We start from the raw sequence: 15,214 nt of genomic DNA, 5'->3' as shown, positions 1-15,214 counted from the left end.
GCCTTGTCGGTCATTTTTTATCTTATTACTTTGTTGTATTAGTTTTAATTTCCACCTAAACATTCAGTTCATCTCTAGATCTCATCTGTCTCTTCCTTTACAATCTTGATTTCCCTAATTGTTTTTTTTTCTTTGTAAATTTGTATTTATTTTGTCAGAGAGAGAGAGCACACACACAAGTGGGTGAGGGGCTGAGAGAGAGGGAGAGAACCCCAAGCAGACTTCTTGCTGTCAGCACAGGGCCTGGAAGCGGGGCTCGAGCTCAAGAACCAGGAGATCATGACCCGAGCCGAGATGGAGTGAGGCACTGAACCCACTGAGCCACTGGTGCCCTTTTTCTCTGTTTCGTTCTTTACACCAATCCAGTGTGAAAATGTAATAGAGGTAGTGAGGATCCTGTAATTTTCCTTGACCTTCTGCTGACTTTCTTTTGATGAGAATGCTTATAGTGTTTCCCTATTAAACAAGATGCTGGATTTTACTTTTCAGAAAATCAGAAAGGGGTGTGGAATTTTGCCAAAGGCATTTCATCATCAATGGAGGTAATCGTATTTGTCCTTAAGTCTATCACTATATGAGTTATATCAACACATTTCCTAATACTGAACCATCTTTGAATCAGTCATGCTTAAAATGAGCTATGGGTTGTTTGCTAATGTTTAGGACTTCTGCAGCAATACTCATGTGAGATTGGTCTGTGGGGTTTTTTTGTGCAAACTTTATCAGATTTAGGAATCATTGTCATACTTGCTTCAGAAAAAGAAAACTCAACTTTATTTTTTTACATTTTGGAAGTTTACCTAACATTAGGGATTATGTGGCCTATAAAAGATTTGATACTTTCCTCCCAAGACCAACGGGGCCAACTGCTTTTTCATGGGAGTTAAGCCTTTGAGAACTTTATTCCTTCCAGGATTTTTTTTCCACTTCCCACCTCTCATAGGATGAATTTCAGTAAATTCTATTTTCTTAGGGAAGTAATCATTTATCAAATTTATTTGTATGAAGTTATGAGAATAATCTTATATTTACTTGAATATCCTGTCTTATTGGCTATTTATCCCTTTTATTTTTTGGCATTTGTACTTTCTTGATTAGACAAGCTAGAGGATTGCCTTTTTTAAAATTATTTACTTTGAGGGGCGCCTGGGTGGCTCAGTCGGGTAAGTGTCCAGCTTCGGCTCAGGTCATGATCTCACAGTTTGTGGGTTTGAGCCCCACCTCAGGCTCAGAGACTGGAGCCTGCTCCAGATTCTGTGTCTCCCTCTCTCTCTGACCTTCCTCTGCTCATGCTGTGTCTCTCTCTCACTCTCTCAAAAATAAAAACATTTAAAAACATTTTTTTAATTATTTACTTTGAGAATGAACTATCATTTATGAACTCTGTTATTTTACATCTAATTACTTTCTACTTTTATATTAAAGAATTTCTGGGGGAAAAAAACCTAAATGTCAGAACTAATGGGATTCCATTAAATCAGTGATGAGGAAAATCCTTTATGTAAGAAATGAAAATTAAAATAAATGATTCAACTTAAAAAGGTAAACAGAATGGATGGCAATAAAGATAAAAGTGTTCCACGTTCTTCAAGTCACATGCTGGCAAGATGGAAGCCAATTGCTGTGGCGTTCTCCTAGATGAACGGCCCTTGGGTCTGGACGGCTGTGGGATGATGACAGCCTAGAATAGTCTTTGGATTCATGACTTATGGTCCAAAGTGCAAGGCAACCATCTCCTCAGGTGATCCAGGCATTTTAAGAGACAGGACGGAGATACAGTGTTTCCATGCAGATCTTTAAAAATACTTTAGTACTGAGATGCCTGGGTGGCTCAGTCACTTGTGTCCGACTCTTGGTTTCAGCTCAGATCATGATCTCACAGTTCAGGAGACAGAGCTCCACATGGGGCTCTGTACTCACAGTGCTGAGCCTGCTTGGGATTCTCCCTCTCCCTTTCTTTCTGCACCTCCACAGCTTGTGAGCATGCGCTCTCTCTTTTGGAATGAACATTAAAAAATAATACTCCACTACTAACGACCCACACAACACAGCACGAGGGGCACCATTTGTGCAATTCAATCCCTGCTAGTAATTAATACTAAGCTGAACTGTGTCAAAAAGGACCTACAAGGTTACTATAGTCACCATCAAGTTAAAGCTAAAGCTAAAATATGCCAAAATCAAATTATATTAATCTCAGCAATTAAATGTAAAATTTTGTTTACCAATGTTTAGTATTTAAAGTAATTTATTTCCTCAATCCTGACCTACTATCTTCAATTTTAATTGTATTTGACAGACATTAAGAGCCAGGGAATATATTTATAATAAATAAAATGAAAGCATACAAAATCATACTTGCAGTAATGACTGTAAAACAAAATATAAAGATGCCATATTTTATACACAAGGATATTCAGAGTGGTAGTAACTCCTCAAAGTTAGAAATCCCAGTCTTACTTATCTTTAGAGGGCCCTTTTACCGAAAAGTGCCTGGTACAGAGTAGGTATTCAGTGAGTGTTTCCTGAAAACAATGAAAGTGAATAATATACGTCTTCAAAAAACAGGTACTCAATCAAGTAAACATATAAAATTTTAATATTTTATCTGAAATATACAAAGGACTAAAGACAAAGTCAATACTAATTAAAAATTTCTCTTGTAACTTCATTAATACAAAGTTAAGTCTTGAGTGTTAAAAATCCAACTCTAAAAATATGGTCCCAAAAATCACGTGTCTACATAGGATACTAAGGAAACTGTCTTATGCAGCATCATCGTCGTCAACTGCAGCATAGATGGCTTGATTCCTCCTCTTAATTTTCTTTCTTTGTTCAGGTTCCTGCTCGTCACTCAACCTCTTCAGGGGCAACTCGGCTAAGTCCTTTCCATCTTCCAGCTCCCGGGCCTCACCAGGCTTCCCCTCTCTGCCGACTGGGGAACCCAAAGTATCATCAGAAGATACAGTCATGGAAGCTGGCAAGATCCTGACATCAGAGAAGCTTGCGGAGAAGTCCGAAGCTTGATCAGAAGAAGGTTCTGCGGAGGGTGTATTCAGGTCGCTGTGTGTACTTACGAGACTGTCCTCCTCCTCCTCTTCGTCTAACAAGATTTCATCTGGATTAAGAGAGGACAGGGCAGAGGTGTCGGTGTTATACTCACTACGGTCTTCTCCAGAGTCATTACTCTCCAGGTCATCCTGTTCTTCGTATTCACCACACAAGTGATGCTCCTCCTTGGCCTTCTGCAGCCTGATGTTTAGGTCGGTGATGCCAAGTTGGGCACAAAATTCAGTAGTTTGAGGATTGATCCTATGCACCAACTGCATTTGTGCCTGTGGCTTGGTAGGGTCATAACAAGCGGCTGTTATGCTAAAGTTACATGGAACTTTGAGGTCATGATTCAGTATTTCCAATACTTTGTTCATAGCTTCTTCTGTTGCACTATAATCCCACCTACGAAGTCCAAAACAATAGCTTTTTACATTTTATCAGCCTCAGACAACAAACAGTAAGACCTAACTGTGGACTTCAGGTGCAAGAATAAAATCCAAACTACATATAAAAATTCTGTTTAGGGGCGCCTGGGGGCTCAGTTGGGTGAGTGTCTGACTTCGGCTCAGGTCATGATCTCACCACCCGTGGGTTCGAGCCCGGCATCAGACTCTGTGCTGGCAGCTCAGAGCCTGGAACCTGCTCCAAATTCTGCTTCTCCCTCTCTCTCTGCCCCTCCCATGCTCATGCTCTGTTTCTTAAAAATAAATAAATGTTAAAAAAAATTTTTTTTAATTCTGTTTAATAAAACTACTGTTAATTTACCAAAGGACCATTTTGAAATAAAAACAATTCTTAGAAAAAGCTGTTCTTGGGGCGCCTGGGTGGCTCAGTCAGTTAACCATCCAACTCTTGGTTTTAGCTCCAGTCACAATCTCATGGGTCCTATGTCATTGGGCTCTACACTGCCAGCACAGAGCCTGCTTGGGATTCTCTCTCCTTCTCCCTGCACCCCCCGCCCCCAAGCACGCATGCACGCTCTCTTGCTCTCTCAAAATAAATATATAAAAATTTAAAAAAAGAAAAAAGAAAAAGCTGTTCTTAACTCACAAAGTACGCATAAATTACTTTATTGTGTGAACCAAATCACCACCATATTATAGTTTCACGCATGCTTACTCATTTAAGCACTTATTTGGGTTGGTACTCAATAGTCCATTTTCTTACATCCCTTAGTTGGAAAATTTGTAGTTTTCCATACCAGTCAGTAACCCTTGAATTATTCTGACCTCATTTAACAAGAATTCCCTTGATTTAAAAGGAAAAAACGTAGAGGGGACAAAAATTGTGCATGCACCAGAGAGAGCAAACCCCAAATAATGTCAGACTTACCTTTTATGCAGGCCATTATTTTCAGGCATATTCCACGGGCGCTCAGTCACATTAATAAGATCATCAGTAGCCCTAAGAACAGTGAGCCACTCAATATCATACTCTAAGTACTGAGGAGCACTGGGGTCATGCTCTATTTCTATTACCTACAGAAAGAAATTGGTCATTTTAAGAAATATGTTTCTATTTTTAATATTCTAAAAATTTCAGTATAACAGTAAAATTTAAAAGGAATATAATTTAGTAGCTTAAAAACACAAAGGTAACTTAAATATTCCCAAATTCTCAGAATACATACATCATAAAGAGCACAAATAAATTCTAAATGGAAAATTAATATCTTTTTCATCACTGGAAAAGCAAAACTATATTGGAAAGTTATTTCAATTTCTTTTTACCTGAAGAAAGTCTCTATGCGGTAAGCATTTGTCCAAGGCTAAAAATTTGGTTGCTTTGGCTGTCTGTTCTTTATCCTTGGCCTAGAAATATAAAACATAATTTAAAAGAGAATGTTAAAAGTTTAAAAAATATTTATTTTTCAGAGAGAGAGACACACACACAGAGTAGGAACAGGGAAAAGGCAGAGAGAGAGGGAGACACAGAATCCAAAGCAGGCTCCAGGCTCTGAGCCTGTACAGAGCCCTATGAGGGGGTTGAACCCAATGAGCCATGAGATTGTGAACGGAGCTTAAGTCAGCCACTTAACTGATTGAGCCACCCAGTCACCCCTAGAAAGAATGTTAAATCATCACAGTAACTCATACCCAGAACAGGATGGAGACAGTCTTTATAAAACATACCCTTAAGTTGTGTGTCAAAGCAGTAACTGTCACTTTTCCAAAATAAGTTCTGCAACCACTTGTGTAATGACGGGCAAGGAACTTAAACTCTCTGGGCTTCAACTTCCATATAAAAGTTACAGCAGACACTAATGCTGATGATAATGATAATGCTAAGTCAAAGTATGTAACGGAAAGTTTAACAGAAGAGCTGAAAAGTAATCTGGCAGAGCTAAAACAATCCGACTTCTAGAAGAAATTATAGGGAAAAATCTTTATAAACTTGGGTTAGGCGAAGGTTTCTTAGATATAACATCAAAAGCAGATGGGATACATTCACAGAATGAAATATTATTCAATATTTCAATATTCAACATTTCAATAAAAATGAAAGAAATACTAATACCTGCTACACAAATGAACCTCAACAACAAGCAAAGAAACCACATGCCAATGACAATAGATTTTGATCCCACTTACGTAAATGTTCAGAAAAGACAAATCCACAGAGACACAGAGCAGGCTAGTGGGTGCCTGGGGCTGAGGGTCGTAACAAGGACTAACAGCAAACAGGCACAAGGTACCTTTTGGGGGCCTGGAAATGTTCTAAAACTGAGCTATGTACTGTTTGCTCTGGAAACCGCTGGAGCTCTGGAAATATACTAAGACTCACTGAGTTGCACACTAAAATAGGTGAAGTTTATGACATGTAAATTACACTCCAACTAAGCTATTTTGTAAAAACTGAATCGGCAGAAAGAAACATGGGCAGGGTGTGATGGGCCACAACATGAAGGTCACACTGAATGACGTACAAAAGTGACTCACTGAGAACGGTAAGGTCTGTGGAGGGAAAAGGACAGGGAGTGGCTACGGGACAGCCTGCTGTGGACCAGGCTTCCATTCAGTGGTAGTGGTGGACTGACAGGCAGAGGCACAGAGATCACAGGCAGATCTTGGCAATGGGGCAGTTCTGAGGAAAGGTCATCTTTGGTGTTGGATTAAGGAGCTGAAAGGGAACACTGGCAAAGTCAGAGGAAGCTGAGGAGCTAAGTAAAAGGAACTGAACATATTAATTCAGAGATATAAGTCCCGGAGGTTGGCAAAAGATAGATGAAATGGGGGGAATGAACCAAAGCTGATGCTTCAGTAAAAATCCAGGCATGTCATGAGCTCTAGGAGATGGAAGAGAATAACACAGATGTAGAAAAGATGACTGATCTGAATGGATGACTTGGACATTAAAAGAGGATCATCACCTTGGCAGCACCCCAAAGAAAGAGAAAAGGAATAATCTTGCCTCTTTCTCCCAGTGAACCTGGGGAGTGAAAATAAGTCCACAAGAGAAAGAGCTTCTAGGAATGTTTCCAAACAGAATTATCCAATCTGTACTTGAATATCATTAAAGACTACTTCCACCACAGGAAAGAGTTTGGTCAAGTTCAGAAAGCACTGCAACCACATTCCACTCTTAGGGAAAGACATGCCCATTAACACATTACAGACTCTCAGAAATTCTACAGAAGCCTTCGAGAAGAAATCTCTAACGTAGTAACCTAGCATTTTCTAAATGTTTGCCCTACGGAATACTTTACATGGAAAGTCAGCTTAGTCAAAATGGGAGGGGAAAGGAAGAAACATCTATTTCCATAAAAGTCTAATGTGAACTACATATTCTCTACCTTCCACAAAGCACTATCACCCTTGCAGTTTCCCAAAGGAAAATTCGGGGAGTCCCCATCTGTCACCAAATCCTGATGATTCTGCCTCCAAAATTTCTCTGGAACCTGCATGCTCTGTGTTCGCTCTTTGCTGCAGGTTAGAAACTCACCTTTTGCTTAAATAGCCTCCTCTCCCTCCCATTTTACCTTACTACAATCCTTACAGAAAAATGCTACGAAACTCATCTTTCTAAAATGAAAATCTGGTTCCATTACTCCCCAACTCTCCGCATTACCTCCTGGTTAAAACACAAACTCCAGAACCCGGCCCAGAAGGCAGTTAGGATGTCCGTCCAGCCTCATCGCTCCCTCTGCCTCAGTCCCAGGGACCGTTACCGCTCCCAGCGAGCCCCGCATTCAGACCTCTAGCCTCTGCACACGCTGGGCCTCGGCCTCCATTGCCCTCATATTCTACTGCTTCCTGGCACCATCGATTCCTTTTGAAAACCTTCTCAATCTCTTCATCTCTGTCCACATCCCCATGTCACCAGAGTCTGGTGTATGTGCTTGCACAGCACCCTGGCACTTTTCATCACAAACTTATTACAATTACTAATTACTAACAGTAATACTTTATCTATTTTATAATTGCCTGCTTGTCTCCACACCACCCTCCCCCCCCAAAGGATATGGAGTTATTTGCAAAAGCGAAGGTATCTTTGACCTCTTTCTCTAAATTTACGACTGTGCCAATAGTACCTTAGCCCATAGATATTTGCTAAGTGTTTGTCAAATCAAAGAACATCCCGGTTTCTACCTGATGCTGCATCAAGGCTGCAAACTTCACATGAAGGTGCGCGGAAAACCAGTAGGTAGGTTTCAAGTGCTCTAAAAGCTCTGAGGCAGCAGGACTTCCCAATGTGTTATTTTCCACTTCTTGTCGGAAAAAAGATTTAGTCTTAAGAAGTTGCTTCTTATTTCCATAATGATAGATGCTTCTCGGCCAATCGTGAGATAAGAATATGTCCATGGGCTGCTTCAGCTTTCACAGAAAAAGAAAGAAAATCCAAAAACAGATTAGCCAAAAGCAATCCCCTACACTTCCTCCCCATCGCCACACAATCGTTTAACCACTTAGTTCTTTAGATTTCTTTGTAATTCATTCTAAGGAAACCTTATTTAAGAAGGTCACAGAAATACTAAGAAATACTATACTCCTCATTCATCTAAGCAAGGAGAAAAAGCCTTCTCTCTGCCACACAAATCATCCTTATTTTCCATGACAAGTCAGGTCAACAGAGACCAACTCTGATCAGACTGCCAACTATCCATGGTCTTTAGTAGACGGTTTCTAAAATACATAATAACTGTTATTCTTGTCACTTTTAGTAAAGGGGCTGTTTTAAGATACAGAGACACAAGTTTCATGAGATCTTTGATGTTAATAATACAGTAAAACCCAAAGATATATTCCGTTTTCTTCTAATGGATTCATATAGCAAACAACTAAAAAATGCTATTTGCTACATAAATTATGCTAGAGGTACTCAAGGTGGCTGGGGTCTTCATGGGGAGGCTACCAAATATACTCCATACTTGACTCATCCCCACCACCTTCAGGTAATCTGCTACAAAACTTGGAAAACTAAAACAAACTTAAAATAACTTAAGTGTTCAAGACAATACAAGATAAAAGACAGATATGACTAGTCGCTGAGTAAGTGATTTGGGCAGCAAGTACAGTAAAAATTCCAGGAAAGGTGATGGCTTTCAGCTACTGGTATCTAAGCTGGGTCATCAAACACTGGTAGGACTGAGATGAGTAGGATATTAAAGAAGCGCCCACAAGCATCCTGATGCTTCTGCAGAGACAGGAGGGCCTGGTGGGAAGGGTCTGGCAGCTTCAGGAAGCCTCCACCACTCAACCCCTTGGGAATTATCTGTGAACCTCTTAAAAGCAACTCAAGATCCAAATTTTAAAACACTGCAGTAAGCTCTTCTTGGAAGTAGTATACTAAAATGATCAAAATAAATTTTGGTACAGAATGACTTCAACATTTTTCAAGTCTGCTATAATGTACTTTTTACATACCTGTTTTAATTTATAGACTTCAATATTCCTCACATGGTATATACTCCTTATTGTAGCAGAATTATAAGGAGGGCACTCAAAATGACCTTGAATTAAAGAAGAGAAATAAGCTATAATCAACTCCCTTAAATATGGCAAATAGAAATAATATACACATACTTCTCCAAAACTGAAGACTGTCATTAATGCTTTGGTTCTCAAAAATTTTATGAAAACACTGCTCTTAAAAATGTTGGTATCGGGGCGCCTGGGTGGCTCAGTCGGTTAAGCGACTGACTTTCGCTCAGATCACGATCTCATGATTTGTGGGTTCGAGCCCTGCATCCGGCTCTGTGCTGACAGCTCAGAGCCTGGAGCCTGCTTTGGATTCTGTGTCTCCCTCTCTCTATTTGCTCCTCCTCCACTCATACTCTGTTTCTATCTCAATAATAAATAAACACAAAAAATTAAAAAAAAATGTTGGTATTAAAAAAAAGGTTGGTATTTTCTACTAATGAGTGATCACTAACTATAACTCTAAATAACTGAGGGGCTCGTGATTTTTTAAATTAAATTATACTTAATTTGGAATACATTTATTCATATAGTTTAAGATTTAAAAGATATCATCAGAAAGGAATACAAAGTGACCAGAGATGCCCAGGACTGGGGTGAAAGCAGGGATTAACTACAAAACTTTTGGGAATACTAGATATGTTTTAAATATGGATGGCTGCACAACCCTACATAAATTACTAAAATCACTGCATTGCATACTTACAATAGTATGTAAATTTTACCTCAAAAAAGCTGATAAAACAATAGGAGGCAGGGACCCTCCTATTCCTTTTTTTTTTTTTTTAATGTTTTTGTTTTAAATTTATTTCTGAGAGACAGAGAGAGAGCACCAGCAGGGGAGGGTCAGAGAGAGAGGGAGATACAGAATCTGAAGCAGACTCCAGGCTCTGAGCTGTCAGCACAGAGCCCGATGTGGGGCTCGAACCCATGAACCCTGAGATCACGACCTGAGCTGAAGCCAGACGCTTAACCGACTGTGCCACCCAGGCGCACTGACCCTCCTATTCCTGATCCCCAGCCATTACTAACCCTACCTAGAGGCAACTCATGTTATCAGTATTTAGTATTTTATTCTAGAGATATCATCTATGCATATAATACACATTTTTATCCTCTTTTTTTGTACACAAATAGGAGTATAATTGAAACATGTTTAGTGCCTTGTTTTTTTCACTTATCTTGGAGTTTTTTGTTATCAGTTATACATAGAGCTGTTTTCTTTTTTTTTTAAATAAAAAATAGCTTCATAGCATTGCATTATATAGTTTTATCATGATAGAGTCATGTTAATTAGAGTTAATTAGTTCCTACCTTTTGCTATTACAAACAAGGCTGAAATAAATAAATGTGTACACATCATCTTGCATTTGTGGAATATATCTATCTGCACATTAAATTCCCGGAAATAGAACTCGAGGCCAGAGCACTTTTATAATTTCCAGATTACCGGCCGTCCTCCAAAAAGTGGAGGACAGTTTGCACCCACACCAGCAGGGAAGGAGACGGTCTATTTTTGTACTCCCATAGTGCCTACAGTTTAGCATCATGGGGAGCAGGGCAGCAGGGAACAGACCTGTGATTTAACAGTTACATAGAGGATGTAATTTTTGGCTGCCAACCTAATTCATTAGATTTTGAAATCAATGTGAACGCAAGTTATTCCTTTAACTTTAAAGTCAGTTTTCTCAGATACAGTGGAATAAATGAGTACACTGTGGTATACTTCCATAGTAGATATATTCATTTTAATTTGTGAATAGTATCAACAAGGATTTCAAAAGCATATTAAAACAATGAAGCAAGTTGCAGATAGATACATGCAAATCGATATATTCATATAAAATTTAAAACATGCTACATTGTACACTGTTTAAAGCCTTACATATCTATTACATATCAAGTGAATGACAAACACCAGATTCAGAAGAGTGACTGCCTGGTAAGGAAAGGGGGTATAAAGGGAGAACAGGACTGAGGACAGATAAATAATGAGTTCTGACTGAATCTGTCCTGTTTTAGTTCTTTAAAATCCTGACTGGGGTGCCTGGGTAGCTCAGTCTGTTAAGTGTCAGACTCTGGATTTTAGCTCAGGTTATGATCTCATGGTTGTAAGATCGAGCCCACATGGATCCTGTTTGAGATTCTCACTCTCCCTGTCCCTCTGCTCTTCCCCGGCTCACTCGTTCTCTCAAAAAATAAATAAAACAAAAAATAAATAAATAAAATAAAATCCTAATTAAAAAATTGTTTTAGTGTTCTAAACATGTTCATATGTATAAAATATTTCATCAAAAAAGTAGTTAGTTCAGAGAAAAACAATGAAAAAGTCAAACTATATATTATGCTTAAGTTAGTCTGAGACATGCAAGTTCTAAAATTTGAAAACAATTCTCAGAACAATACCTTTTCGATAGTCATGAGATTTAAAGATACCAGAGATTCCACCAATCCTTACGCCTCGGTATTTTACTACACCAGCCAAACCTGAAAAAGTATGCAGTTAAATAAAATTACCATAGGCAGAAGCAATCTCTTCACTAATTAAAAGAACAGTTTAAAGGTGTAGAACTCCATGCAGTCCAAAAATTACTTGAAAATTAAATATCATGATGAAGTTACTCTTTTACATACCAATATGCCAACAATATAAGAGGCAGACTAGAGATAAAAGGCTTAGAAGCAGAGTAGGGAAGAGACTAAGCAGAAAGGAGGAACAAATGAGATTAGGTATGTTAAGAGAAAAAGAGACATAATTTGATACTTAATCAAATATTACAGTTGGTTGGGGGAAAAAAGGAAAAATGTCCTACGATGGATTTATAGGTTATACATCTGAAAGTCAACATGTATAAAATACAAATAACCTGTAGTTTCTATATTTTATTTCTGACATCATCTTCAAACATCTTTTCACAATATTGCAGTTGTCAAAAGATCAAACAGTAATGAAGTAGATAAATTGCATTCCTGGAGTTATGATGTCATCATTAGAGCTGAAAACATTTAAGAAAGGAGAAGAAAGGACTATATAATCAAACAAGACTAAAACTGAACCTCAATCTAATCTGGTTGTAAATCTAAACACAGATTGCACATAATGCAGAGGATAAAAGGAACACATTAAAACAATATAAGAAATTCCAATCAGCTAAATCCAGAATGCAGGAACTTCTACAAGACAAAGTTCCCATTTTCTTCAACGCATAAAGAGCATGGGGTAGGAGAGAAAAGGGATGCTCGTAGCCTAAGAGACTTGAGAATCATCACAATCAAATGAAATGTGCAGACCTTGTTTGCATTCTATTTGAACAAGTCAAACAAAGTAAAACAAACATCTTTGTGATAATCACAGAAATCTGAACATAAACTAAGCAATAAGTAATGAGGAATTACAGTTATTTAAGTAAGTTTAGAGGGGAGTGAGGTTGAAATAAGGATGGCAGAATGATAATAGTTGAAGCTGGTTAATATGTACAGAGATTCATTATATTATTCTCTATTCTTCTGTATGTTTAACAATTTCCATCATAACAAGTTTAAGTTTTTTTCAATCAATATAAAGAGTAAGAAAAAAACAAAGGGACTGCAAATAGTGCATAAGACCTTTGCAGTTATGTTTATTATGTTATATTATCTATATTGCTTAAAATACAAGAAGCATGGAAATATTTTTATGATTACCTACTTAAATTAACCATTTTAATTGAAGTTTCATGATTAACTATTTAAATTAAGAAACATTCCACAAACACTATACATCTCAAGATGCTGCCCAACTGTTCGACACATTCTGACAGGCTCTTCCATTACAAACTAAGCAAGAAATTACCCAGAACACATACCTAAATAATAAATGTTTGGCGCTACCCAACCACCATAGGGTAACTCTTGCAAATGATTTGAGGCTTCATGGTTTCCCCCAATGAAGACTGTGAGAATTGGGGCTTTTTTCTCTCCAGAGTAATACCTAGAACACAGGAGTAAAGTTGTCAGTTGGCATAGCAGAAATCAAGCATAGAGACAAGCAATTAGGCATGCCTATACAATCGGGCATAGCAGAAAAGCAAAAGAAGGCCCAAAGGAAAAATGTGAGCTCGTTATAAAAAATTCCAAAGCTCTAAGTGAACTGCCTATACTTGTTCTTAATAATGAAGGTCTGCCACCTTGGGTTTAAAGCCAGTGTACCCTCAATGAGGTCAAGAACTTTGCAAATTCTTAACCTTAGCTTCTAGAAAGCGGACGAGCACAGATCAGGCGTCCAATAAAAACTCTTGCATCGGTAAACAAACTAGTCCCAGAGTCCTATCAAGTGCAAGATAGATTATCCTGTCAGCTTCTACCTCCAGGTTTTCCCCTCAGGGTTCGATCCCTTCCGAAACAGTTTAAGACAGGTGAAAAGTGACATTTACAAAGCACCCGTTCCTAAACACAGCGTGAACAAAGGTAACTAAGGGAGACAGCTAGTCAGTGGCAGGGGGGAATTCGAATCCAGTCCGAGTTCTCTCCCACTCACTCACTGCTGGCTAGCCACGCCTCACACCGCTGGGTCTGAGGCCCCGACCTCGCTGCTCACCTGTAGAAGGTCTGCATGTGGCGGTACTTGGGCGGCACAGCCATGCAACGCAAGTCGGCCTCGTTGCGCACCGCCTGGAAGTCGCCGCAGCACAGCAGAAGGTCTATCGGCCCGGGGCCGCGCTTCTCCGCCAGCGCCAGCGTCTCATAGATCTTGTCCAGCTCGCCGTGACAGCAGCCGGCCACAGCCACCCGCATCCTGCCGGCCGAGGGCGGGGAGCGCTGCCCGCAAGCCCCTACACCAGAACCCAGCCTAGCCCGGAGAGCGAAGAGCAGACCGCTCGCTCAGCTCCCGCCAACACTAACTGAGCACACGCCTCGCGGAGACTCCTGAAATAGAACCCACTTCCGGCTTCCAAATCTCGCGAGAAAAGGATCGGGAAGGGCCAAAATTACAGGATTTGAGAGAGTTCTCAAATTGACTCGAGTTTTGCCTGTCTTCGTGGGTGTTTCAGTTCCAGCAATCTGACAGATGATAAAAATGAGAACCAGAATAGTTTTTTTTTAAACCCATAAGTAGTAGTTTCGTTTGATAAAATTAAGCCAAACTAAACAAGTGACCCGATGCGATTGGCTAATTCCTAAAACGAACCTCTCAAGGCAAAGATAACTGCCTGAACGCGAATGAGAAATTAAAAGATTCCAAAAAAAAATACCCACATCAAACTAAAAATAATTTTTAAATAAAACATCAAAGTTTACTGATTTTTTAAAACAAATTATCCCACCAAAGGGTTTCTAAAATTTATCAGTTTTTTTTTTTTTTAAAGAGGCAGGGTACCCTTCATTTTCCTACCAAATAGGTGTTTACGTAACTAGACTGCGAGTTCAATGAAAGCAGAAGAATGTCTCGAAAACATCCAGGAGAGAAAAGAACGAAACTGACAATTGAAAAATAAGTGGCCAAGCCAGGAACAAGCAAATCAGTAAAACACCTCTGGCAAATTTAATCAAGAAAATTAATATAATCAAGATAATAGAGTAGGGGCGCTTGGGGGGCTCCGTCAGTGGGTGGAGCGCGACTTTTGATCTTGACAATGTTCTAGCCCCAAGTGGGCTGTAGACAATGGAAACATACTAAAGAAAAGCATAATTTGGGGTGAGACTCAGTATGTATTCATTTAAACTTCTTAGGGGCAACCAGACCTTAGTTTATTTCTTTTTTTTTTAATGTTTATTTACTTTTAAGCGGGGGAGGAGCACGAATGGGGGAAGGGCAGAGAGAGGGAGACGCAAATTCTGAAGCAGGTTCCGAGCTTTCAGCGCAGAGCTGGACGCACAGGTTGAACTCACAGACCTCGAGATCATGACCTGAGCTGAAGTCGCTCACTTAAGCAACTGAGTCACCCAGGTGCCCCCAGACCTTTTTTTCTAAATATCACTCTCCTCTAAAAGAAATCAAGTTTCCTTGTTGAAGTGGTTGATTCTAGGGCAAGGAAAGTACAAAATGAGCATGGATCATCTTGTGCAAGAAAAGCAAGGACGTGTTCAAAGAATCTCAGACATCATCACAAGACACCAGTTGAAGGTTTTGCCACTGGCCAAATCTGAAACATTGTCAGTATAACATGCAAAACCATAGTAACAGACTGTAGGCCACTGAATAAAGTAGGAATCTATTACAGTTGACCCTTTAACAATATAGGGGTTAGGGCAGAGACTCCGGC

At 39.3% G+C, this 15,214-nt stretch overlaps 1 protein-coding gene across 1 annotated transcript; it reads right to left on the bottom strand.

The window, feature by feature from the left end:
* Window positions 1–2,576: 2,576 nt before the first annotated feature.
* Window positions 2,577–14,003, bottom strand: DBR1 (debranching RNA lariats 1). Its single transcript, XM_029940205.1, has 8 exons — window positions 13,549–14,003; window positions 12,818–12,942; window positions 11,379–11,459; window positions 8,919–9,004; window positions 7,644–7,868; window positions 4,785–4,865; window positions 4,387–4,532; window positions 2,577–3,456 (listed from the first exon to the last, which is right to left on the bottom strand). The coding sequence occupies exons 1-8, from the start codon at window positions 13,743–13,745 to the stop codon at window positions 2,766–2,768; spliced, it is 1,632 nt and encodes a 543-aa protein (XP_029796065.1). The 5' UTR covers window positions 13,746–14,003; the 3' UTR covers window positions 2,577–2,765.
* Between the last annotated feature and the right edge of the window lie 1,211 nt (window positions 14,004–15,214).

The sequence above is a fragment of the Suricata suricatta genome, chromosome 5 (genome assembly GCF_006229205.1).
Source record: "Suricata suricatta isolate VVHF042 chromosome 5, meerkat_22Aug2017_6uvM2_HiC, whole genome shotgun sequence".
Classification (NCBI taxonomy): Eukaryota; Metazoa; Chordata; class Mammalia; order Carnivora; family Herpestidae; genus Suricata; species Suricata suricatta.
The sequence above is the reverse complement of the archived record's forward strand: the minus strand, read 5'-3'. Positions and strand labels throughout refer to the sequence as shown.

Bases quoted from the DNA above. Each gene is read 5' to 3' on its own strand.
- DBR1 (XM_029940205.1), bottom strand. From the start codon at position 13,745: ATGCGGGTGGCTGTGGCCGGCTGCTGTCACGGCGAGCTGGACAAGATC. The intron at 9,005-11,378 runs GTATTGTTCTGA...CTTTAATTCAAG, and splicing joins ATCTCATGACTATCGAAAAG to GTCATTTTGAGTGCCCTCCT. The intron at 3,457-4,386 runs GTAAGTCTGACA...TGGACTTCGTAG, and splicing joins AATAATGGCCTGCATAAAAG to GTGGGATTATAGTGCAACAG.